The sequence below is a fragment of the Teleopsis dalmanni genome, chromosome 2 (assembly GCF_002237135.1).
Source record: "Teleopsis dalmanni isolate 2A chromosome 2, ASM223713v2, whole genome shotgun sequence".
NCBI classification, from domain to species: domain Eukaryota; kingdom Metazoa; phylum Arthropoda; class Insecta; order Diptera; family Diopsidae; genus Teleopsis; species Teleopsis dalmanni.
Genome location: NC_051847.1, coordinates 228889754 through 228917589, shown reverse-complemented (window position 1 = coordinate 228917589; position 27836 = coordinate 228889754). Strand labels below are relative to the sequence as shown.

At 30.7% G+C, this 27836-nt stretch overlaps 1 protein-coding gene and 2 long non-coding RNA genes across 5 annotated transcripts in view; 2 read left to right on the top strand and 1 right to left on the bottom strand.

Moving 5' to 3' along the window:
* The first annotated feature begins 569 nt into the window (after positions 1-569).
* Positions 570-3938, top strand: LOC119678182. Of its 2 annotated transcripts, none has more exons than XR_005252327.1 (4): positions 570-1191; positions 1251-1316; positions 2953-3286; positions 3348-3938. It is a non-coding gene; the product is annotated as an uncharacterized LOC119678182 (long non-coding RNA). The 2 variants fall into 2 exon arrangements; XR_005252326.1 differs by having other exon boundaries at positions 571-1186.
* A 632-nt stretch (positions 3939-4570) lies between these two features.
* The window catches only part of LOC119678178 (M-phase inducer phosphatase), a 100681-nt gene continuing 77415 nt past the window's right edge, over positions 4571-27836 (bottom strand). Inside the window, exons 1-2 of one of the 2 annotated variants that reach the window (XM_038089879.1) lie at positions 8281-8387; positions 4571-6680 (exon numbers count right to left, since the gene is read on the bottom strand). In XM_038089879.1, coding sequence (XP_037945807.1) covers positions 5162-6680; positions 8281-8336 — 1575 coding nt within the window. In that variant the 5' untranslated portion in view covers positions 8337-8387 and the 3' untranslated portion in view covers positions 4571-5161. Of the gene's footprint in view, positions 6681-8280; positions 8388-27836 lie in introns of those variants that run through there. The other variant, XM_038089880.1, reaches the window with a different exon arrangement.
* On the top strand, positions 8572-9797 carry LOC119678181. Its single transcript, XR_005252325.1, has 3 exons — positions 8572-8998; positions 9081-9380; positions 9444-9797. It is a non-coding gene; the product is annotated as an uncharacterized LOC119678181 (long non-coding RNA).

Below are 27836 nucleotides of genomic sequence, written 5' to 3'. Positions count from 1 at the left end.
ATTTAATTTTAATCTAAAATTTAAGGTATGTGAACAAAATTGTAAATTAAGAAATATAAATAGAATCAAATAATAGGTTCGGTTTTTTTTATTTTTTTCTTGCTTTTATGTAAAATAAAACATAAAATCAGCCTATGCCACGGTTCATTTTTATAGCGTTACTGAAGACGAATTGGAAAGATGTTCGTAATTTTATCACTTCACCAATTTATAAGTTACAGCACTATTTTGTCTATATAAATCAGTAGTTGTTTACTGGCGAAAACTCTTCTTCCAGTAAAGAAAAAAATGTTGCCAACGTAATAACTGAACTATTGTGAACCTTCATTGGAAATTCCAACTAATATTACAATTACATGTCAAAAATCATATGTTAACAAAAATTCCAACAAAATTCAAAAATTTCATAAATTCGAAAAATAAGAAAAAAATAAAATTTTAGTATTTCATTTTGAAATTTTCAACATTTTTTCAATTCCTCTTAAATATGTATTCATTTTAATTTTCAATATATGTTAATTATTTATTTTTATACAGTATGTAATTGGCTCGCATTATGCTATTTTTGCTATTTGCCAAAACATAACACTTGACAGATTGAAACAGTAATGCTAATATCTCGCTTAGCGAATATAGGCCAGCATATATTTTTTGCCGTACTTGCGAGCAACCGAAAAGGCCTTATATTTCAATATTTCTAACTTAATTGGGCATTTTAGCGCTTGATAACTTAATTCAAATCAAAAAAAAAATTAACTATAATTCATAATTGCAGCGTTTTCCAACACTTTTGAGATGCATACTTCGCTGAAAAATCAACAAACGCAAAATGACAGCATTTCGCACTACGCAATTTCTCGAAAACAAAATTTGGGACGCATTAGAGAAGATTTGCCGATTTTAAAGCAGAATTTTTAATAGTTTGGTAATTAGATGAATCTGCAAAATATTTCTTTAAGAAATACATTTAAAAATGTTATGGAAAACCTATATTTGAAATATACCGAAAAAGATAAGTGTAAGCCTTGTGAGATGTGTGAATTGGTTAGTTATTTAAAATGCCTCTGTAACCACAATTCATATTTGTGTACTTGATTGATTCTAAATGAAATAATCGGATTTTGTTCTGGTTTTCCCTTCGATGCCTTTATGGCATCATCAAGGATTTTATAAGTATGACTCTTTGGTAAGGTATATGAAATGCACAAGTTACTAAATTTATATATAATAAATGACATATTTTGTTTCAGATACTTTTTCTGCAACTCGTCTATGAAGATGATTGAGAAGAAATGCTTTAAGCTGCGTAACAATTGGTAATTATATAAAATATCTTCCCAATTGTAATTAATACTAGTTTTATAATATATTGTATATATTGTTGTTAACCACTAAAATTATATGAATATCATATACACTTAATATACGCATATCAGTAAATTGAATTAAGTTGTGGCTCATATATCACAAATCTTTTCTGATTATTGTACAAAGCAACATATCATTTGATGAGAATGCTAAATCATGTCATGCAGTCCGACATTATAATTAAAATGATATCAGTATGTTTGGTGAGATTCAAAACCCAAAAGTAAGATATACTTTCCAAGTGACGAATTAGAGTGAAATTTAAATCTCTAGAATTCCTTAAGATATATAGTGTCTTCATATGGTGCTGTTAATAATATTAGTGAGAATTTCAAACTGACTTGGAATCCTTGTTAGGTGGAAGTCGTTTTATTTTGAAAAATATTTACAATTACATATACATGATAGATGATGGATGTTACATATCTATTTTTAATTAAATTTTACAATTTTATTTTATAGTTCATAAAATTAAAATATATATTTATTGTTTGCAAGGTACATTAATTGCAGCTAAATTTCGGACTTCGTTCAGTGGTTTAGTGTTGTTAAAACATCTTTATTTTAATTTGGTATTCTGTGGAAGTCATGATGAAAATGAAATGCTTCAATAGATACATATTCCGAAGTTTTGTTTTTGCTTAATACTTAAATTTCTATTATTGAAATGTAACATTTTACCAAACGCAACCCTAATTTAAAATTTTTTTTTTGATTGTTGAACTACTGTTTAAAGATGCGCTTCTTTTAAAATACCTTGAATCGCAAGTGAGACATTTTATGTTATTTTTATATACATTTTTCTTGATTTGTAATTTTATAATGTTAACTTTCACTACAAACTAATCTCTCTTCGTTTTTGAAATTGCTCCATTATATTAAAACATTTTTCATTTCTCTCCAACTAAGCTAAATTATCTTAAACTAGACCTTACTATCCTTTTGCCTCACACTAGTTTGCTTCATCTTATTGTATCACATACTAGTTATAAAATCAATTTCTACAATAGAAATAAATATTCTTGGCTTCTGTTCCTAGTGTATTATCTTTATGGATTTTTGAAAATCTGTTTCAAAGATTTATTTGCTTAATTACTTAATTGCTATAATAATTTGATCTACTCTTCCCTGATACCAAGAGTTTAATCGTTATGTCTTTTCAAATAAAAGCCACCTTATTTCAGCATGTAGCAAAAGTATAGTCCTTGTCCTTTGACTTTTCTCCTCAGTCATTGTACAATATGCAATATTTAGTTTTTCTTTTTTTGCTTCTTTTTTGTAATTGTTGCAGCTCATTTTATAACCATTTGTTATTTATTAACGTTTTCAAATATCTGCATGTATATTCCTCTTAAGATACGATAACACACGCGCAATTTTTTTGATCTAGAAAAGTTGATTCTTTTATAAGTGCAATCACTTTATATCAAAAAGGTAAACTGAATACTTTCCTGTTGCAGAAGGCAACAGTAAATAAAACTCTTTTATTTCTATCATTTTTATTTAAAAATGCCTTTATTGATTTAGAACTTTATGCTAATGTTTTTGACTAATTTTAACTAAATTTTCATATTTTCTTTTTAGATGGGAAACTTTGGATTTGGCTTCTGCAAGAACTCAACCAGCATATTTAAAGCATTTTTATTGATTTTAACAACAATATCTTTGTAAACTATATCGCTATATGAAAGGATGATAGCTTAATCTTTGCGGAGTCTATGTTTGGGAGCTGCTCATTTGTAAAAATAGAGTACCTTTAGTAATTCTGGTTAGACTTTTGGGTTTGCAATGTTCAAACGAAGAAGGGTTCTTTAGATAGAACGCCGCTGGTTGCAATATCATCATATCTTATACTCGTTATTCTAATAAATTTTTGATTATGGAATAAGATGGGCAACTTGTATGTATACGGGTGTGAGTAAGTATAGTGATACATAAAACTTAATTTTTTTTGTTATTCACTGTTTTCTCTCTTGTAGATTTATTAAAAGTACTTATCATTAACGTTAAAGTTCTGCTCAAAAATCCAAAGTAAAAGGTTACTACTCATTTATGGATTTTTTTGCTCTGCGAGACGTAATATAAGAATTTCAATTAGTCGTTATGGCCTATACATTATCTTGATGTGAAGTCCAAAATGCTTCTTGTAAAATAAAATAATTAACTACTGAGCAAGTATTTCAACATTACTTGTCATAAGATGGCAGAAGACATTTCAATGCCAACACAATCAGTACAACCGTCCATTCATGTTTTATACGTCAATCACGGCCTTTCATACCAAAACAATGTTTTCTTCGAAAATGCGTTTGAATTACAGCAAAGTAGGGGATAAGATTAGGCATGTATTCATATTGCAATTCATGCATGCTACCAGCTCTACAGTTCCATTTGGGTTACAACATCAACAACAAGTGCTGGGAGGAGAACTTTAAAGGATTTTCTTTAGTATGTTGATATCTTTAAAGAATTTTGAAATGTTTGCTTGTTTTTCGTTGTATGCTTTAACACACCAAATTAAGATTATTATATTGTATGAAATCATTCATGTCATTATATTGAAATAAACTTAGATAAATTGAATATATAAGTAAATTTTATATATATGTTTGTACAGTATTTATTTAAAATTAAATTCATAGTTTTAAAGCATTAAACGTACAAATTTGTTCGTATTTTATTAACATTTTTTATGTACATGTTTTTGTTTTTAGCTTTTGAAAAGCTGATCAACTTCAAACTTTCATTAATTACAATTATATCTTGAACTTTCAATTATTTTATCATTTAACTTTTTTTAATATATCCAAATTAAATTTTTGATATAAATATATATAATTTTTTGTTATTACGTTTACTACTGAAAGGAAATGAATTTTTTGTCCAAATTCTTTTGCCAAAGCCCGTTTTTCCACAGATAAATAAAATAAAAGATTTAAGCTTTAAATTAATAAAATAAACTATAAAAAATATACAGGACAACAATTACCAAAAACAGAGTTTGATAAATAAAAGGATACATAAAATAAAATTGTTAAACAAAATATTTATATTTTATTTTTAAAACGTTTATTTTAGTTTTTTATTGCATTTTTGATACAAAAAAGCTTTGCTTTAAAGTTAAAAATAAAAATTTTTTAAATTTTAAATATAAAAATAAGCGTAGTATGGTTAGCGAAAGTTTTAAACTTTTTATGTATGTGAGTGTGTTCGTTTGTTTTTATTCATCTTATAATTTTGAAAATGTTTGTTAACTAAAAATATAAAATAATTATTAATGCACACTTTTTCATTCTTTCAGTTAGAAATTTTAACGTAACTTAAACAATTTTGACTAAAATGTATAATAACTTTCAAACATTTTTTTGTTTTTAATAAATTAACTACAATGTAAATTAAGATTAAAGTCTAAGCCTAAAGTCTTACTAAATGTTTAATTTTTACAATACCGCCAGCAATACCAGCAATAAGCTAGGCCGAGGTGTTAACATAGCACTATTCACATATTTCCTAAGCTTGTGTTAAAAAATATAATAATCCGGGATGTTACCGAAAAATCGTTATAAAAATATAAAAAATAAAAATAATTACAAACGTGAACAAAATAAAAGAGTTAACGTTAACGTAAACGTAAACGAAACCAATTTAAAGAAATTTAAATTAAACCTTAAACTCAAACGTGTCGGTTGTGGATTGCGGGGTGATTATGAACTTTTTACATATGAAAGATGTTATTCATTTGTACATCGATGTTATTGAGCTTCTTAATTCTATATCAACTTGAAAGTCTTCATTAAAGCAATAAGCGGGATCTTGATTTTTTAAGCCGTGACGTACCATTTATTCCGTCACCATTCCATGACTTTGATTTTGAGCGAAATTGCCGATACGCTTCGCTGTAAGCCGGCTCTAGCATGGGTCGGTATGAACTGGGATCACAGAGTTCGGCATGTGTTTCATAGAATTCCTTATAGCCATTGTGAAGTAAGTATATTTCGGGATAATCAAGCATCGGATAAGAATTGGTGTTACGAGTGCGATCATGATTACGCAGGAAGCGAGATAGTTTTGGTCCTCTTTCTGATGAGAACTCGCAGTGAAAAATAATGATGTTGCGCCTTGCGCCTGCAGCTTGAACGTTTTCTTGATTTTGTTCAGTCTTTTGCTGTGTAAGGAACTCTTCATGAATTTGTTCTTGTGTATATAGATTTTGAGCGCCACGAATGTGGCCACCTTCAAATTCGTATGGATAACGGCAGTCTATAATTTTGTAGCTGGCAATCTCGTTACTAAATTCACCATTAATTAGACGTGCTAGAGTATCGCTCGAAACCGACTTAAGATCACGATGGCGACCATCTAGCAGGGGTAAAACGAATGGTTTACTGAAGTCGCCAATAAGATCGGGTCCATCTTGACTTTCGGAACGTGTCAATGCTGATAATATTTCGGCATCGTTCATAGAAATACACTTACGTAAAGATGTAGGATAAGTAATTTGCGTTAGAGTGCTACTTGTCATGGTATTAGTGACTGTTAACAAATTGTCAAAATTTTCCTTTTCTACACTGCGATAACGTTTATTTTGTACAGGTGAACAGTTGACGGATGAAGGTGGTTCTGGGCGTTTAAAACAATTTGCAGATACAGGTGTTGTACTATTGGTTTGAGTGCGCTCAACAGTTAGCCTCGATGCGAATGGTGTAGTGCTAGTAGGAGTCTCTTGTGCTTTTTTCAGTAGTTCTGGGGTCTTTGGTTGATTTTGTTGATAGTTTTCAGTCATGCTGAGACAGCGTCGTACTGAGGGGCGGTGCATTTCAGGTGTTATTGCTTCGATTTTGGCAGGGGAAGAACTCTTAATATGGCCACTGATAAGTGATGTGAGATCACTAGGAAAACAAATGCTAGAATGACCGCTTTGATGTGGTTGCTCAAGAGTTTCCATTTCAAACAAATCCATATAATCATCGTCCACAGAAGATTCCATGGAACACGACGATAAACTATTGAATATTCGAAAACTCTTAGCTGAAAGGTTTGAACTAGAGGTGCTTGTTGCTTGGTTTTGTAGATTCTGCTGGAACTTGTTTTCTGGAGCGGATACGTCAGCATTTTCAAAAATACAAAATCTTTGCGGCGAACCCTCCGGTGATAATAAACCCAATAATGGTGGACTGGGCACATAAGGGTGTTCTTGGTGCAATTCAGATTGAGACTCATCGCCATAAAATGACAACTCGTCCACAACCATGTTAAGTAAGCCACTTGGATGATCATTACCCAGTCTTGCTTTGCGAGCGGACATTTGATAACTAAAAAGAAGACAAATATAAATAATTAATTAGTTGGTTTTTTTTTGCATTTTTTTTTTATTATATTATATTCAAAAATTATTCAAAAAATGACTAGAAATAAGGGCGCTTCACTACACGCAGCACAAGGGCAGCGTTTAGAGTAAGGTATAGTAAGTAGAGGGTTCATTAAACTCACACGCGAGCTACGATAGTACCAAAAGCGCAGATACATAGATAAAAATAAAAAGACGAAGCGAAAACAACAACAACAAATAATAATAAACATGAACATGAGAACACTAAGCCGAGAGCTGGTGGCGGTGGTGGTGGCGAAATCGAACAACAGCAACACCAGCGCCCCTTTACACTGTTACAGCACAGTGCCTGCGATAATGTTTATGTTTATAAAAATTCAGTAAAATTTTTAAATTGGAATTGGAATTGGAAAATGGAACAGCAGAGCTACAGCAACAACAAGGGTTAGTTTGGCTAAATTCGACTGGGACTGGGACTGAGTGTACTGTACATTTAGCTGTAAATTGTGTGCTTCTGCTGTCTTCGTAGTATTGTTGTTATTGTTGTTTTGTTGTTATTGTTTTCCATTGATCACAAACAAAGTCTAAACAAAGAAGCATGCACCATGTGCGCAAGCGTGGAAGCGTGGAAGGGAGGGAGTTGTTGCACTACGAATGCTGAAAATAAGAATGTAATTGGAATCATAAATGCAGCACGGGAGCTAGCAGGATAGCTGGTAAGAATTGAGTGGAGTGAAACTACAATTGACATATGCAGATGTTGGTAAATTCTTAATGCAAAATGTAAAGAAAATAAATGGGAACTAGGAAATTTGGAATTTCTTAAAAAATTTCAAGAAAATTAGTAACAGTAACAGAAAATTAAATAAAAGATTATTAATATAAATAAATATTAAAACTATTAAAAATTTTTATTTTCAATTATTCAGTCACATATTAAAATTTATTGGAGCAATTTTTTTTTGTTAATAGTTAAGGAAGGGTTTGCTTTATCTTGTGTTGAAATTATTTAATACAAGATAAAAATATCTGAAGGATATATAGGAAGTATGTAATTTGAAGTAAGCAAAAATAAATGTTTTTTTAAAATATTTTAAACAAACGTAAACCTTTTGTGTCTCAATAAATCCACTTCAATGTGACTCAATTTAATCAAAATTTTGCTAAATTTCAATTTTTTTTACTGCAAATTTTATGAATGAAATTCCAAAAACGCAAAGGCAGCCACAAAACAGCGAGCGGTTGCTGCGGGCCGGTAAATGGTGTCTGCGCCGGTGTCGCGTGTTTCGGTTTCATTGTGTAAAGCTCCACAATGAGCCAAGACAAACCGACCACTGCCAAAGGTGTGAGCATGTGCAAAAACATTTAATTCTGCCAACTCTCACTTTCAAAAAAATGTTGAGTTCAAGTTCACCGCAGTGTCTGTCGGTTTGATTTGGTTTGTATTTTATGTAATGGTGTGACGGTGTGACGGTATGACGGCGTAACGGTGTTAATCCAAGGTGGGCAATTATACAAAAACATTTTCTTTACTAGTGCAACTTATACAGACTTTAGACTTTTGAAATCTTTGTGGAAATTACCTGGTACAATCCATGGCAAACGTGCAAGTTTCATCAGTTATTGAATCCCACAGCATTTTTGTGTTATTTTGTTTATGTAGGTCTTATTACTATTTAATTAAATTAATTTTAAAAAAATTGCTAAAACACAATTTTTATTTATTTATATATTAGAATTTGTTGCACAATTTTACGCGTTTTATAAAATTTTTGTTAAATCTTTGTCAGCAGTTCATTTTTGTGGTAAATGTTTTTTGTTTTATTTTGGATTAATTTTAAGAAAATTAATTTGTTTAAAATAAAATATTGCATGTATGTAGTGTTTATTAAAATTATTTCGTGTTAAATCGTGTTTATAGAGTTTCTTGTAACATATTTGCTTTTTTAAGTACGTTTGTAGCCACTTTAATATAAAGTTTTTTTCTTTTGAATTTCATGTATGTATTGCTTATAGCTTGTATTAGTGAATATTTGATTTAGTCTATAAGATTAATAAATTTTGAACTTAAAAATATATCCTTAAATGATGAACAAATTCAGCAGAAGCGATAAGCGATAAACGATAAAGCGGCAATGAATGAGAAACTCGAATGATAGTCTGAAATGAAGTCCGGCTTGCTTTTATAGAAAAATTTCAACTTCGCTCAAACCGTAAAATAAAAACAGAAATCACCCTAAAAAGAGCAATAGAAACAGCAACTCAGAGATAACTCACTGAGAGAGAGATGGAAATTATATCGTATGTATTGTTGTTGTACACTATTCGTATGAGCAATAGCTCATAACTGAAATGAGTTTCTTTCATTGCATGCATGGCACAGCATGGAGAGCAAAAACTATTTTCTTTATATGGTCTTTATATGGCTGTTGCAGGCTGTAGAAAACAAGTAAAAACACCCCAAACAGCAGAAGTAAGCAGAAAAGCAATGCAATGGAAATTATATTTCTAATGCTAAGAGGCAAGCGCACAAAACTCCTTGTTGTGTTGTTGGATTTGCTTTGCTTTGCTTTGCTCTTGTGCTCAATGCAAAACTGCAAAAGGATTTTGTAGAAAAAGTTGTAATTAAGCACACAAACATATGTGATGGAGTGAGTTAGAGCAATTTGTTGTTTTTGTTTTGGTAAGCATTTGAACATATGATTTTTGTTTTTGTTTCTCAGCCGTTTTTGTGTTTCCTGCTCAGATTTCTTTCTTATGAGTACATTTATGTTCAGTTTGCATTTTTGTTGGCATCCTGTAGAGAACATAAGAAACAAGCAGAAACGATAAACGATGGACGATGGACGACGGCAGCGAACAAGTGCACAAAAAGCTTAAGAATGTGTGTTGTATGCTAGATAAAAAAAGTAAAATCTCACAAGCAACAACAATCAATGGGAGCTACTACAGGATTTACTTGGCAAAGTAAAGAAGCATATAGGCATATAAGAACAAATCAGTGCGCTCAAATCAGTTACTGAAGGAGAAATTGATTTTTGGCGCTATTTGCTTTGTGCCTCAATTCGTGTACATAATTTTTTTTACTTATTGGTTTGTGCCTTTTTCACTGATAACAATAAAAATTGCTTAATTTTATTTTCGATTGCCATTGTGTGTGCATAATTGTTTGTTGGAATTTTTTGGATTGCCCCTCTTGCTAGCAGCAATCAGCTGAGCGCTCAGATTTAATTTTATTTACATATATTGTGGCGAGGAGGTCTCTTGAAGTTAGTTTAATACATCGAAGCGTGGTGTACGTGTATTAGTGGTATTATTTTATTTTATTTATTTTTTAACGTACGTAGATGGTAGTACATAATATACTCAACAACTATGCAGGGGAATCTTTATAAATGAAAGAAGGCTTAGATACTTTATTGCTTCATTTTTTGCGCCTAAAATGAATTCTCCTTTAAAGTAGCCTAAGTGGGGTCTGCAATTGTAATTGTGGCCACAGGTACACTACAAGTGTATATGGAATTTTAGTGTTTAGAATGATATATACTTTTGTACTATTCGGAATTATATTTTAACTCATATGCACTAACTCAAACATAGACGGACATTTAGGACCGTAAAACTAGATGTTTAGAATGTATGCATACTTATGTATACGTATGCATATGTGGAATACAAAAATAATGTTTATATATATATACTTAGATGCACATAAGATATCACTTGTGATACTTATCTAAAATCTTCTATATGTATAAGTATAGACGTTACTTATTCTTTTTTAAATAATAAGAGAATGGTTGAGGCACTATGTTCCACTGCGATCACTGGGAGATGACGATGACAAAATAAAGTGGGTCTTAATTTTAGAAAATTGTTAGATTTAGAATGTAATTTAGCATACGTTAGGGAGTCTTGATAGCAATTATTAAACTGGACGCCATCATTAGTCGTCTGAAGAGAGTTGATGAAAGTTTTAATACTAGATGTAGGATCTTCGGAATCATATCTGGAGCAGTAAGATTAATCGTGGTGTTTAGAGTCTGACATATTAAATTTTATTATAATCATGTTTTCTTGGAAACACAAAGAGGATTTAAAGTTCTCGTTTACGTTAAGCGCATCATTCTTAATATAAAAAAATTGAATTCTTCTAATTTCAATTATTTATTTATTGAAAATGTTTTCTGTGTCTGCCTTGAGTTTAGGAAGATTTCAGAAAATGAGATAAATTATTACAGTAAAAGAACAGCTAGTCTATGTTAGATGGTTTGGAAAATTACTATTGTTAAAATTTCTTTGTCAGTAAAAGAAGAGCTAGATCATATGAGGGGGCAAGACAACAACACTTAAATAGCTTTGCATTTTCAGATTAAAATTTATGCTAGATTGTTTGGATATTTATACAATAAATGGAGTTAGGGTATCTTATTATGTCTGGGCAATAATCAACATACATACATAACATATCTCAGAGGAAGCAGCATAATTTTGGGTAATGTGTGAAGTGTGTGGATATGGGTCAATGGTTCAATACATTATAATGACTACTAAAACATAAAAACACTGTAGACAAATAATGTTTCGGTGAGGTTAGAGTTTCATAAGTTTTAAGCTGTTTATCATGTGATCCAACATACATTAATACATGTACGCACCAATAAAATGTACGTAAATGCGTCGTTCACAAGAAATTTTTAAAAATCTCTACTGGAACCGCTTCTGCTCTGTGGCTCTGTGGCTCAGTTAGTGGCCACAAGCCGTGTGGGCAAAATAATTTGGCGCGCGTTCTTTTATACCACAAGCTCCCAACGAAATTACAAAAAATAAAAAAATAAAAAAGTAAATAATACAACAATATAGAGTATATGTGTGAGAGCTGAATGTGTGGAGCCCAATAAAACCATAGCGAATCTGATTTGTTTTAGGAGCTGTTTGCGCACAGCCGAGTCAGAGAAGATAACGTTAAAAAAAAAAAAATTCCTTGCTGAGCTTACAATACGAAAGCATTTTATAGGCAAAAAATTAAGTGATATTTTTGCGGAAAAAAACACGAGGCTAAAAAAGTTTAACTCTTTAGGTTCTATGAAGCACAGGTAAATAAGAAAACTTGAAATTTTTTAACGACACGATTATATTTGCTGTGGCAGGGCGAGAGGTGTGTTCAAGTTTATTTGTTGCTTCTCGGCACAAAAGAATTAACAATCATTGGAATCTGCGTTATTGAAGTAAAAAAATAAAAAAAAAAAAATAAGCGGCAAACTTGACAAAGGAAATGGCAACGAAACGATAGTGAAGACGGCGGCGACGAGGACTACGTTGCGAACGTAAAAGACAGTATTGATGTTGTAGAAGACCAGAGTACCAACGAGGTGGAATCAGTAAAAGATGCATGCATATTCCATAGTATATAAGACTCATAACATATTTACAGAATAATATAAAAATACTTTAATGCAGATATTAATACTCGTACATATGAAGTTAGGTACGCTGCAAGGGCGCACTATTCGCCAGTGGCACGGGGTAAGAAATAGCATGAATTTTTACATATAAAAAATCCAAGCATCTTATCACTCTGAGCTTTAGATATGTCGTTGCTAAACACCAAAATTATTTTAAATGTAGCAACTTTGCAGGAAAAATATATTTTTCGTGATAGAACCTACCAGCATAGAACAGAAAAACAAGAAAAAAAATAATAAAAGTATCTTCATAAATGCAAAAAAAACAATCAAAAATAACAAAATAAAAACAAAATAATGTCGAGTTGTAATATAAATGACAGCAATTACTTAAGTCAAGTAATCAATTACCTGGAATATAAACCCATGCATGCTATAAGTTTATAATGTAAATAGAAATTTTAAATTAAAAATACCGACTATTGAGTCTATATACTCCATGAGCAGTTGAGTTCCACAATAAATAAAATAACCCAAAAAAAGTTGGGGAAGAAGTTCTCCATGAAGTGAATTCATTGTAAAACACAGAGACCTATAATGAACAAGTTTAGGCAATAGATCCAAGGTATTTCAGTTTTTGATAACATTTTATAAGTTTCACCTACCGTAACTATTCTATTATCTACAAAATAATAATAAGCCGGGAAGACTTCAGACTCACATCGGAAATCTTTATGTTAAGTGTTTAGTTTGTTGATTTTGGCGGCAGCTTAGTTTCCTATACTGTTTCTAAGCGCAGGTTTGTTCTCAAAAACATAGATGGTAAAACAAAAGTTAAAATTTTCAAAGTTATCGTGGTCGTACATAATGTTTAAACCCATAAACATTTCTTTTACAACATTGCTGGTATATTTAGGCATTAGAAAACATGTACGTCGATTTAGAAAAATGAAGTTCAGATGAACATCGTATAATCGATTCATTTTCTCAAGTTGATCAATCACATAAATGTTTGATACAAAGTACAATACCTTTCCATTATTAGTTATAAATACAAAAATAAGTTCTGAAGAAACTTAGCTTACAAATTATGCATTCAAAAAGCCTTGAATTTCCTCTTAAACAATATTAAAATTTGAGTAGTGTAAAAAATGTTGCGAATCCTAATTGCATATATATTAAAGTCGCTTTAACATGCGAAACGCTTGTAATTAATATGCGAAATCGTATATTTCGTGTCCACAAAGACTTTAAAGATACAAAATATAAATGTTTCACTTTGTTTCGTCTTTGGATTAGGCGCCACAATAAAAAAATTTAGAATAATAAATACCAGGAGAAGGCTTGATAAAATGCTCTCAAGCAATAAATTTCAATTGCTTGAATTTAAGATTGGACCACTAACATTATGCTGCCATATATAGATCCAAAAATTTAGGTTGTTGATCTTCGTTACAAAAAGAAACTATGCAAGGCTATGATAAATAGAAAACATTGTATACATAAATTTTTTTTTTTAAAATATATGTCACTTAATTGAAATGCTTCACCCTTTAAAAAAATTCTGAGAAATTTATAAATTTGCATTTAATGAATGAGAAACTGAATGGGAAGTGGAGTCCAATATAAAAAAGAAATAAAAATTTGGACGGACAGAGAATTACTTGAAGCAACAAAAGAACAGTAACGAATTCAATCTAAGAAGTACGTGCCTTTAATAATTTGTTGTTGTTTTTATTCATTTTTATTGTAGCTATTAATAATATTAATAAATGTATGTATTATATTTATTTTTCAGTGACTTTTTTGTAAATAAATTCTTTTAATGGATCAGTTCTACCGAAATTGGTTGAAAAGTTCTAAAATAAAGAAGGCTTAGAGCGAATTATTAGAGTTTTATGGGATTCATAGAACATAAACAAGTACGATTGATTATATATATATTAGTTTCCATTAGGTAATATGATTTGAAATGGAGTCAATGAATAAGCAATGTGATAAGAACACTATAAAGTAGAACATTGCACAACTATTCTAGATCTCACTGAATTTCAAGAATTTCAAGTTGAGGAGTTTCCAACATATGGCGATGCCATAAATTTCCAGCCCAGTATTATTTATATACCGCAGATCAAAGCCAGACAGTCTCTTTTAATGTGACTGCTAATATAGTGGCATCCTTTTAGGCAGATATTACTTTCTGGTACTTTAGTAACAGACCCGTCAAGTAAGCTGATAAGAACATTAGCTATATGCTATTGGTGAAAAACACCTCTTTGTCTTTAGAGCGAATCAGTTGATATACCTCAGTAACGATTTAATCGGGTTTTGGTTTCAATTGTCCAATCCTTGTGATTTAAGAACTTTTGCAGGTCATTAATATTTGCCCCCATACTCAAATTTTTTTTTTTATATTTAGTTAATCATTTTGATATAAACGAGTCAAAAAGATAAAATGCCCAGGGGGGAGAAGTTTCCTCTTTTCAGGCTAGTTGCCCATATTGATCGAAGTTTTTGTTATAAGAATACACATTCCTTTTTAAAAGAATATTTATAAAGCAGCAAAAAATTTAGATGTGAAAAAATATTTGCAAAAACATTATGTGGTATATATTCTTACATATTTAAACATAATTTTGACAATTTAGAGATGTGGTCCATAGATTTTTATCATCCTTACTTATCTGGATCAGCTAAGAAAATATATTAATTTTATAGTATATTTGATGTCTTTTTGAATCCGGTATAGCGCAGTGATAAACTAAATATAATTTTGTAAACATATTTGGATAATATATGGTAGATCTATATGTAAAGTTTATTTATTATAAAAATAATAATTTGCCTTATTCCTTGCAAGTTATTATTTTGTATCAATTAACTAGTTCACCATTAAAGAGATTAAATTATATGTTCATATGATCGTATTATACATATCAGATTATTTTTAATTGATATCGTTAATAAATATTTGCGAATTGTAAGAAATTTTGAATTTACTTAATAATTAAATCATAAATTTATTTATTTTGTTATCATTAAATTCCATTTATAAAAGTTTATTTAAAATTAAAAATAAATTATAAATTTGGCATTTGAACGAATTTAAATTCCAACAAAACTCGTCCTAAACAAACATACATCGTCTCTTCTTTACTATCATGAGTTCATGCGATCGATCATATGACAGAACCGGACGAGCGGAGATTGACCTTATTTGCTATCAGCTGATTGCTAGCGAAGGATACGATAACGATACTCAGTCAACACTACTACATACAATAATATATACATAAACCAAAGCCTGTCTACATTTGTAATTTTTCTTTCTGAGTTCTTTCTGCACAAGGATGCCTCAGACTAATGTATCTGTGTGTCATTCATGGATGCGTGTATGGCAAGATTGAGGGCAAAACGGCAGCAGAAAGAAGGATATTAAGGAATTCTGAGTGGCGGGAAAATGTATGCGAAGAAGGCACAAGAAAAAGAAGTAAAAAAATTCAACTAAATGTGAACAAAACCATAAGATACTTTGTAATTCAGAAAAAAATTCAGTGTTTTTTTAAATTTATTAAAAAAAAAAAATTAAAAGAAAAAAATAAAGTATGTATAGAAAAGAAGGACATAAAAAAGAATAAGGGTATGAACAAGTGCGTAGGATATTAGTAGTTGATTATCATATAAGATATTTACGTTTACACCTAAATATACACATATGTTAGAGAGCGTGGAATAATTTTTTTCGCTTTGTCAGCAGATAATTAAAATTTAACAGTTCCAATCAATTCATTTTCATTCCAAATTTTATTTAAAGCTCATACAAATGTCAAAATAAGCAATTCAATTTAATAGAAAAGCAGCAGACTGGCCGCCATATGAAGACATATTAGACATACCATACTTACGATAAAAACGCAATCAAAATATTTCACATAAAAGCATTAAATAAGAGCAATAAGAAAAATCAATTAACTAAAGTCGTAGGGTCAACCAAACTGAGAACAAAATAATCGTTCTCTATAGAATTTTTGATTGTATACGAGTATCAAACACTGCGAAAATGAGCCACAGAAATTCGGTTACTTAGTTTGGGGGTACCACAATCAATGATGAAGATTTGTCTCTATCGATGTAATTCTACATATACATATATATATATATATATGTATATATATTTAGTGTAATGGAAATATATTGCATAATAAGCATTTACGAGTACAAAAGCAACAACAAAATTAATGTTAATTTGAATGTGACTTCCTGTCAAATCCAACAAAAGACAACAACACATAAAGTTATGCCTCCATAAATGCATTGGAGTGACTTAAAGCGATGGTCTGGTCTGCATTCACCCTTGCACTGAAACACATGCATCAAATATAACTCACTCTGCCCCCCACAACACTGCATCGCACATATAAGTGTTGGCTTACAATAATAAACGAAATTGAAATTAAAATGCCTTCATTATGACACTTTAATTTAAATATGAACTCCACACTTCGCCCATAATGTACTGGCAAGACTTCCATTCCAAGCTAAACAAGACAGCAAGCGTAGCTGAGAAAAGCATACGGTATGCAGGCAAGTATCTATAGTCAGAGAAGACGATTTCGAATTTCTATCAGAATTCTTTATTTATTTCACATAAAAAACACAAAATACACTGTTCTGTGTCGCTGTAGTGTATGCTTACAGTTGATAAGACTTTTCTTCAAACTGCTCTGTGGCTGGGCTGGTATTTCGGCACAGTGGCGCATGCGTGCCGATGGGACTAAATGAATTCATTCATCAATATATAGTATATATTCACTATATATTATATAAGAAACTCAGTTTTACTGTAGCTAAATTAACTTTTGGAGCAACACCACTGTCATTTCATTATAAACATAAGCATTATAAGCAGCATTGTGTTGAGCTGGAGGAAGTCCGAATCAAGAGCATTTTTTCTGCTTATTCTAATAAAACCTTGAACAATAGCTGTCTTTTGTAACAAAAGATATTGTATGCCTTGAGTTTCATGAAAAATAAAATTGTTTTTATCTGCAAATACTTTATTTACTATAATGTTTCTTCTTTTTCTATGTGCTTTTTTCAGTTAAATGTGTTTTTTCGTAGGTTATCAGTTGAGAATTTTATAGATGTGGGAACGTTCCCTATAAAACTGTTACGAATGCTTGGCATAATACATACATACGCAATAAAAGTGTACACAAAAATTTTTCTGATTTTATATTTGAGACATAGAATTTTTTCTTTAATTTGGCCGATATTAGAAAGCGAAAACCTAATAAAAATCTTAACAACTTCAAACAATCAAAAGTGGAGAAGTGTGTTCAAAACTAAAAAAAATTTGTATTGCCTCAGCATATTTAATGAGTCACTGCATTGTCCATACTGTTAGATAAAAAACATTTCAAACAGCGGTTTTGAATATAAAGTAGAAGTTACGCAGTTCTATTAATGAAATAAATTAGATAGATGTTACCGGTAGCCTTTCTTATATTACACGAGCTCATTTCTAAGGAAGAAGTAGACTGATTGTGATACTACAGAGAAGCTTTAAAGTATGATAACTCACTACAGAAGTTTGGGAAAGAGGTACCCCTATTTGGTCTAGGAGAGCACTAAATTGCTTTAATAAAATAGTTAGTATTCTGAACCCACTTATTATGGATGTTAGCAAAAGATTTAAAGAACTGAAAACTGAAAGTTTATTAATTTTGCTTGTCCCGTGTCCTAACTGAGGAGTTGTCTCGTTATATAAGCACTGCGAGGGAGAATTATTTTTAATTCATACATTTTTCAATATGTATAAATGTACGGATCGTACGTGTCGCCTAGCAAATAGAAAAAATTGTGAAATGCAAATACCGCAATGTGGTATTCAATGTGGTTTGATATGAGTCAGACGTCGAACATTATAGCAGAAATATATATTATATAAATTTGCATACATGTTAGGTCTTCTGTGTTCTGTACGATTAACATCAGTTCTTATTAGATTAGTAATTTTTACAAATAACTCCTTGAAGAGAAACATTTTGGTTTTCGTTTACAAACCTATGTATATGTCTTCTTCTGGTTACATTATTAGAAGATGAGAATCTACTATTTTCTATTCAATTAAAAATAGAGAAGAACCTGTGTAGTCTCGGTAACCTCGTGCGCTCTCATATAATGTAGCGTTTTCATAATACTTTGAAGAATATATATACAGTAGTCAAACTTCCATAACCCGAACTTCTATAATTCGAATTTTCTATAACTCTAACTATAAAGACTGCAACAGGATTTTAGATAGCAAATTACATACAATTCTGCTTCCATAACTTGAACTTCTATAACTCGAATTTGTCTATAACTCGAAGAAAAATATTGTCACGTGCCAATTGGAATATGGAAAAGTGAATTTTTGTTTTAAGTATGAAACCATTTTGGTATTCGGGAAATCTCTTTTTCCAAACCAAATGTTTAATTTTTTCTTTCCTATGTTGCAAATGCATAGAATTGACATTTATTCCGCCAAATATGACCTCCAAATTGCAACCACTTAAACAATTGAAAATTTAAAGTGTAACTATCGCAAAAGAATCATAAAAGTAACACTTAAGAGTATAGAAGTATGGATTGCATACATCATGTAACAAAAGCTTGAGATATTGATGTAAGCGTCTAAAGATAGCACACTGCTTTAAAAAGACTGGATTTGGTCAATTTTCTACATGGGACGAACAAGACGACATTCCTTTAGTTTTCTTGCAAAGCATTGATGAAGACCGTGAATTGATGAATTAAAGTAAATAAAATAACTTCCAATGCTACTCTTAATCATTATATTGAGCTTGGCAATGAAATTTGTACATCAAGTTTTTCTACATATGACAATATAATTGAGCATTATTGCTCTAAATTAATGGATCCGATTTTAAACGCAACGGAGAGTGATGATGAGGATTCGGTGGATGAAATTGTTCATCAGCCTTCCAAGAATGAAGCAGAAGACTCATTTAAAATTCTGAATTTTTATTTTCAAACGAATGATACTACAACTAATAATCAGTTTAAGGCTTAGAATAAATTGATACTATTTTTATTGAAAATAAGAAAAAATAATTGAAATCCCAAACCCTAATTTCTGAATATTTTGCTTTACTATAACTTCTGTGCTGTGTTTGATTTCAAATAAATATGTATATAACATATATGTATATATATAAATATCTTGAAATGTAATTCTAGTTTCTTTGCAAAATGGCACTTAGAGTTATGGAAATTTGATTGTATGTATAAATAATCAAAAAATATGTAACAAAATAATACTTTTTATTCCAAAATGATCACTTTTATGGTTTTTTAAATAAAGATATGCGAATATTATTTAATTTTGTTACACATTTTTAAACTTCTTTTTGCAGAAGTAGTGTAATTTATTCTAAGCCAAATTTACCTTAAATATTAGCATTACAATTTCTGTGTAAGAATAGTTTTAATTGCAGATCATTGCACCATCGATTTACTGATCAGGCAGGGATGCCGTGGGATAAAATTTTGTTTTCCCATCCTCATCAAAGTTTCGACAAGACCTTGTCTATCAAGCTGTGTAAAATTAGAAATTTATATGACACATTATTACATGAAATGTAAAGGTACGATCTTGGCCGTTATGTGTTCTGATTGAATTTCAAATTTATGTGACATGGGTGAAAGTAAAGATATCCCGTGAGGTTTGCTGAAGATGCTTGTACCGCAATGTGAAATAATTCAACTGAAACATTGCAGAGAAAGAAGAGATGCTGTGATCGTAATATAAGTAGCAAATTGTTGGGAACAATAATCTTGAAACATTTTACTTTAAGTATTTTTACAAATAAGTTTATTTACTGAAAGCCGATTACGTTTGGAAAGCATCCTTTTACCTAAATTGTCGTGAATTATAATTTTAATTCAATGCAAATAGTATGCAGAAGGATATTTAAATAAACGATTCAATGTTTGCTCCATGACAGTAATGTGAAGTATTATAAAATGTTATTTTATAGTATTTGTAACAGATGTGGTATGTCCAATGTGGATCATATTAACTTTACTTTGATGCATCTAATAATTAGAATCGCATGTACATGTAAATGATACTTAAAATTGAAGCTGTTACAAGCTACCTTAGGTAATGATTTTGAAGTGCTAGCATAAGTGAATATCAGCGGTTTGAATCTAACTGTGCTGTCTTGACCAAGAATCGGACTATCAGTTGGTAACGAGGATGTAGTAGAGAAGCGCTCATTGAGTTCATGGAAAATTACCAACCAACTAACTCAGTGACAAAGTCGTACTTTATTGACTTAATTATTAAATTATATATATATGTATATATATTATATAATATTATATACAAATTAGTAGAAATATATATTTACATATATAATAAAAATAAAAATTAATAATAGGACATTATCTATATGTTATCTAGTGCTACTCACCATACTATATGTAGTGTATGCAAACCATTTTGTGATAACAAATACATAATTTGTTAATTAAGTCGCTTTTTCAAAAGGCTTCACACAGAGGAAACAAAAACAACGGTTGCGTACTTTCTCGCTTGTTGCTTCAAAGGAATAGATTCTGCAAAAACATCTATTTAACCTGCCGTCATGTACCTGACTTTTCAGCAACAAACAAAGGAAACTTTTTGAATTGGAATAGTAGTAACCTTTTGTGGTTACCTTTGTTGCACTAGGCAGCACGCATGGCAGTGTTTTTCTCAGTCGATCATGTGTCAGTCGGTGCATTAATACTGCAACCGGCAAACAATTTGAGTTTTCTATTAAAAGTGAAAGAACACAACAATCAGAGTGGGTGTGTGTCGTCTTTGATAAATTCCCTTGAGATAAGAGATATTCTATTCGAAAAAAATGTTTTTCATATACGCAGAATAATTATGAAATATACAATATGTTTGCGGAGCTGTGCGTATATTTGAGCACACACCCATATTGAAAAGCAGATACATTGTGTTTTTTGATGAAGAGAAGTGCGAGTGCGAGATCGCAGTCGGATTTTTGAATAATTTTTAAATATTCTGAGTGATGTTGTCTTCACATTGTTTGAATATTTAATTATAGGATAGGCTCAGTATCTCAGTAATCTTATTACAACTGTTAGACAATAAGTCAATTTTGCTCAATACAATAAGTTCGATGTTTGAAGTTCTACGTTTATAGAGACGCGTACGTCTTTTATTCATAAGTCAAAGGCAATTCCTGAAATTTGGGTGTAATCCAGTTATTAAGTGAAAAATAACTTCATTATTATTTATTGATTGATTTCTGGTATTTTTGGAAAGGATATGTGAGTGTATATATTTTCAATTAAATTTTCTTTAAGTGGCATCTGCGCAAATGTTAATACTCATAATGCAAAATTCAGTTCACTGAGCTGACAGCACAAGGATAAAATAGTTCTATCGCAGTCGGAAAACGCATATGTATTACAGTCCTTGTAGGCTTGATAGCACGTGTACTATTGTGTTAATAGAATCCTTTTCTTTGAACAGTGCAATATTTGTGCGAGGGTGCGTCATAAACACAAAATTTATTATTGTTATAGAATAAAGCCGACATTAGACAAAGCACCAACTGTAATTCAAATCCTGCCATTATATATATACGATTTACAACATAGACAGAGTAAATATTGAAATAGTTATATGAAATCAAAACAAGTGTTATTTTTCCCTGGTACAGTATGCAACGGCGCACCAGCATATTTGACAAGTTTGCACTCGTATTATATTTCCCTGGAACTTGGTAAATTGGGAAAGAGGGTGGCATTTGTGATGGTTAAAGCAGTAAGACATCTAGTGAGAGTGGTGGTTATAATTTCGACAATAAAAATGCTTGAAATATGAACACAATTTGTTAGGGATGTTCAATCAAAAACCTCCCCACAGCCTAAAGCACAGATTAGAAAGTGTGCTCTATGAGTTTTATGTGCGTATGAAAAAGGGCAGGTGCAACCTGGAATACAGAATCGCTAAAGTGTAATCATAGTGCGCGTGTCAAGTAAACCAAAGCGCTTATGAGCAGCCAAATTGGTGAGTATAAGCATTAGAGCATTAGAGGGGGTTGCGATTAAACAAAGTGCTGTTTTAGGTTAGGTTTTTATATATCCACTCATACATGGCACAAACTCAGTCAATGACCTAATCACGCTGATTGCACTCATTGTTTTCTTTTTGTTAAGATACTTGTTACGCTATTAATGAGCAGATGCTATAATTCAAATTCTGAAAAAACTAATTTTTCGTAATAATCGATTTTTTATTTGATTTAATGAATGATATATAAATTAAATTTTTTTTGTTTAATTAATGCGGCAATGAATATTGTTATATGTAATTACATTATCAGTTTATAATATGTGAGGGTAAAAACTTACAAATACAACTGTAGCCAAAATCTGTGTATATAATGTTTTTAATATGATTAGGATCCTTGAAAGGCTTCTTCAGCCATTCCATTGCCGTATAAAACAATCTCTATTCTGTAGAATATGAAGTATTCCTATATGAGTACGATCTCTACGGTTTGTTATGTTGCCTTATTAATGTAGGTGATGTTAACTACATTTTGAACCTTTATTGATGTGAAACTTGCTCTTTAAGCCTATAGCATGTCCTAGCAGCGCATTTTGTACATGTGCTGGACAATTCAAAAGCAGATACTTGAATGATGGACTTTTCTATTTGTCTCATAACAGCAATGAACTGTGGTTTATTCTAATTGAATGAGTGTTAGATATATTTTCGTGCACACATGTATATTCTTATAACTGTCACCGATTTTTGCTATATATAAAGTTACTATTTACAATGAAAATGTTTCAACTTATTCAACGTTAAGACTATTTATTGATGTTTTACTTAAACCAAATATGTGAACATTATTTGCATCGTATGAATCATTAGAGCTAGAACAAACTTAAAGCTTTGCTTAATAAAAGTTTAGGATGGTTTTCTAATTTAATTTTTGTTAAAAAGAATAGTGAATGATTTATTTTACAGGGATACCTTATGGCATACATTAGACAGAAATAAAATGAAAATCCTATTGGGCTTTAGCACACCTGTAGTTCGTTTACTTCCCGGTGTACTGATGGGATATTGTACTAATGTAGTGTTACTTTAGTGGTGAATTGTGTAGGAGTTGCCAAGATGAAGTAGACATAGAATCATTTAATCACTTTATATGTCTTTGTCCGGGTCTACAGGTGAAATGACTTCAAGATGGAAGTGGACTGGTTGAATCTCGTCAACTTTTTTTTGGAAGACCAAATGGATTATTAACTACAATGTAATATGCGAAGTAGTATTGATTTGTGTAACTCACCTCTCGCAGGTAAGTTTGAGGGCATCACAATAGGGAATGAATGTCTTCCAATAACCTCACCTATTAATCAGTCATTATGAAGAACAGGACTGACTTACTTAAATGTCCTGGACTAATGAATCTATTATAAAAATCTGTTTTGAATAGATTAAAATCTATGGTAAGACTTTCAAATTTAAATTATTATAAAACATTTGGTACAAATATAATAATATTTATCTTGTTAAAAGAAACCGGACTTTGTCACAATCGATATTTTAAAGATCATCTTAAATATATAAGATATATATAACAAGATTGACTGTTTCTATAGTCATCTGAAAAATCTGTGAGTAATCCTAAGATTGCTCTTAGGTTACTTAATGTAAGTTTGATAACAATGTCATTACATAAATTTTATATATCATATTATTATATTATGTTATATTATATATATATAATATAACATTATATATATCAGTATCAAAGAGTATAGAATTTACTGAGAATATACATTAAATAAATTTTTCACTATGAACGACTAGCTATAAAATCGGATTCAACAAAAATATATCCACAACATATAGTATTTATTTCTTTGCATAATGAAATGGAGTTCTTTCCTATTTATCGAAGCTTTCTTAGCGTTACGTTGTTTGATTCTATTAAACCACAAAGCATCGGGATATCGTTTAACAGCTGACAACAGGACACCGGTCTGCCATTATAATTGCAAAGGACACGAGCGTTTTGCAAACGCCACACTAACAAAAGACAAATATCATAAATTAAAGTATAATTTCAAAAAGGGAACACTTTTGAGAGTAAATATACATGATTTGGGATTCTTTTAAAACTACGTTTTTAAGTCATAATTACGCAATCTGAGAAAGACTACAAAAGGAAAACGTCTATACGTCATGAATATGAAAGTCCTGTAGGAAATCAATGCACATCTTGTGATGTTACTTTACAGTTCATTGATTCGTACTCATTACGCTACTTTGTCTCCGTTAGCATTCTGGTTGTTCCTGTTATTGTGTCATGTCCACGTCCGTAAAACTTTACCGTTTGTCTTATTATTCTTCCGGAATTAAAAGACTATTGTCCTGCATTTGGTTGTGTTTATTGTTGATTTTCTTGTGACTTAGCTGATTGCAGTCAAAGAAACGAAGCAACAAAAGGCGAACACAGTAGTAAGAAAAAAATTGCACTTAAATTTTATATACATATCTTAAGGGATGAGAATGTTCGCTAACTGGCTAAGTTACTACATCGCAACTGTAACACACCCGCCATTGAATGCAATATTCGCCAATATTTTGCTTTTTGTCACCTGGTATTACTTGATTTAGATCTTCTGCAGCGTTCGAAATTGATGATTTCTTCATCCCTCAGCTTGTGTGCGGACAAAAAGCAGAAGAACATAGACGATCTATAGCTCGTGCCATCCTTTGGCTCTTTAAGAAAAATGCATTGCATTCCTATGCAATAAGTTGGACATTTGTGGAATCATTCTTAATTGTAACATTGTCACTGTTGTGCTTGTTGTTGCGTCCAGAATATTTGTTGATACTGTCAACGAGTAATACAGCTGTCCCATGTAATCAAAAGTATCAAAGTGTTATTGTTATGGTCTCGATTTGGAGTGTTACACCAGCTAAGCATATTTTTCTCGCATATTTAAACCAAATGTTGCATTGTGATGAGCTTAACCAAAGCAAGGAGTCATATAAAAGTATATTTGAATTGGGTTAATAAATTGCGAATTATGAGACTAATAATTATGGGTGTTAAAAGCGCTCCTCTCTGCTCAATTTGCATATGAGTACAATTAAGCACAGCAAGTATACCGTTACGCCATTACTAGTAATGGGGATCTGATCGGTTCTGTAGTGCTTGTAGGTATGGTTAGCATTGGTTAGCAACTGGTCAAAGTTTTTTTTCTAAATACTTAAAACAAATATCGATCAGTTATGAATAAAGGCAAGAGATATTATAAAATAAATATTTGCAATTGTTTACCATTAAACAACAGCTGATGTGAAATTTCTTACGATAATTAGTAAAGCTGATTGGTTTCACTAAAAGTTTGACGTTTTCAATTAAATGTAGTTTTGCATATAGTATGATAACATGATGTAGTCAGTATTATTAATTGTAAGCACTATTTTGCTATAAAATTTTAGTATGGAAGTTAATATAAGCAGCTCCGTTAAATTTAATTAACTGAATTAACTTAATTAAAGGTACACTTCGGATAGAAGTTGTTGTACTTAAGATTTATCATGTTATGCCTTTGTTTACAACAAAAAAAAAATTCGGACTTGACGGCGCAGGAAAACCTATACGACTTCTTATAAGATTTAATGGAAGTGATCCCAGGTGTAAACAAAAGCAAACATACTCTGACTTAGGTAGTTCTTAGAAGCAAAAATTATTTATAATAAGAGACTTTATTCGTTTTCATGTAGCCAATAGCAGTCCCTACAATACTACTTTCTATTGACAAACTTTCCATTTTGTAAGCATTTTACTAACAGTTTAGGCTTGATCTGTCATAGATGTTGCGAAAAGTTTTATATGATTTATAAAGATATTTGCATTGCAGAAAAGCAGAAACAGATGACCATAAAAAAGATTGCTCTAATCAGCGTATAAAAGCTAATAAAGCTTTAAACTTAAGTCTACTAAGCCCAAACAATAAATTTTAATTGAATAGATTCGTTATCAAATACCTAGATACGGTTTTGAACCTACAACTACCATTATATTTTTGATTGCGTAAAATTAATATCAGAAATTTTAATTTAATAAAAACTTGACAAATAAGAGTAAGAATTGATTTGATTATAGATGGATTGGCATAGTTCGTAAGTAATTCTCGATATATTCTCGGTTACAATACCTGCGTTAATATGAAGAATTGTGCAGCTGGCAATTTTTAGTTTAATTCTCGTACTTCCCCCTTTTGATAAAAATTTAGTTTTGATTATTTGTTTCCCTTCTTCTTGAGTTCATTAGTCGACGTCACTTTTACTCAAGATTGTGGCATATGCGATTTGCTTGGCGCGAGCTAAGCCAAGTAAGAAAATATTAATAATATAATGCTGTTATAAAAGAAACACGCTCTTTCATGGTGTGTAAGACGAAGAGCAAGTAAGTGGAAGTAAGGTATGAACGGGGTAAAGTATCGATGAATTAATCATAACAAATTGTTTTCTCTAGGGTTGCAGAGAAAGAATACAAAATCTTAAATTCGTATCTTATATACGAAAACAAAGAAGTTACAGATCCATTTAACTATAGGACTTCAGGTATCTGAAATCTTCCTCTTTCATCTTCATGGTTTCTTCTTTTATTCAGTGCTTTAAACCAACTAAATCTGGTAATATTGTATAGAACTTGGTCTAATCTTTTCAAAAACTTAAAACATGTTACTGGAACTTATATTTCATAATATTTTCATGCTTAGAAGTTACTTAAAAACCGTATATACATGATTCCTTAATCATGGATTTATGTATTTTAGAACAAAAATATATTTCAGATATGTTTAAAAAGACAAATCGATCCAACGACCTCAGCTTGTCAATCCAAAATAGTTTATAAGTTTTCCTTACATCACAATTAAATTTGGCACATGTAATTTTAAAAAAAGGGAGTTTCGAATGGCTATCGAAACAACTAAAATTGAATTACTATATGCTGTAATATAACGATCGGAACTATAATTTATAATTTTCATAATTTATATAACTAAGAAGTTAAAATTTTAATTTCGGTGAGATTTGGTATAGGTATAATATATGTTGAATTTTATTTGCATTGGTTCAGATTTAGATATATCTGCTAATTGATAGCACATGATACATCCTTTAAGTGTATCACGTTTTATAACAAAATATATATTTTTATCTATATTTGTCTATAGGTATATATTTTAGGATGTTACCTCAATAGTACAATTTACGTATAACTATTAAAGGATCACATACAAACTCCGGTTTTTTTTGTTGTATTCAACAATGAATTCTCCTAACATTTTGCATATAAAGATCTATAAATACTTATATTATATCATTCAATAAGTTCCTAGAGTAACCAACATTTATCTACAAAAAAGTAATATTCCTACAATGATGTCCTATCGGAACCATAATTCGATTATGAGGTAAAGTTAACTCGTTCAGCAAGAAATGCATAGAAGTATCATAGAACCATTGGAATGATCATGTTGCTGGTGAAAATCTAAGATGAAAGACTTTTATATTCTATATATATGAATTGTTATATTTATTCATAATATCGAATGGCATTATGCATACTACATCTCTTGTATTTCTACATTTTTATTAATAT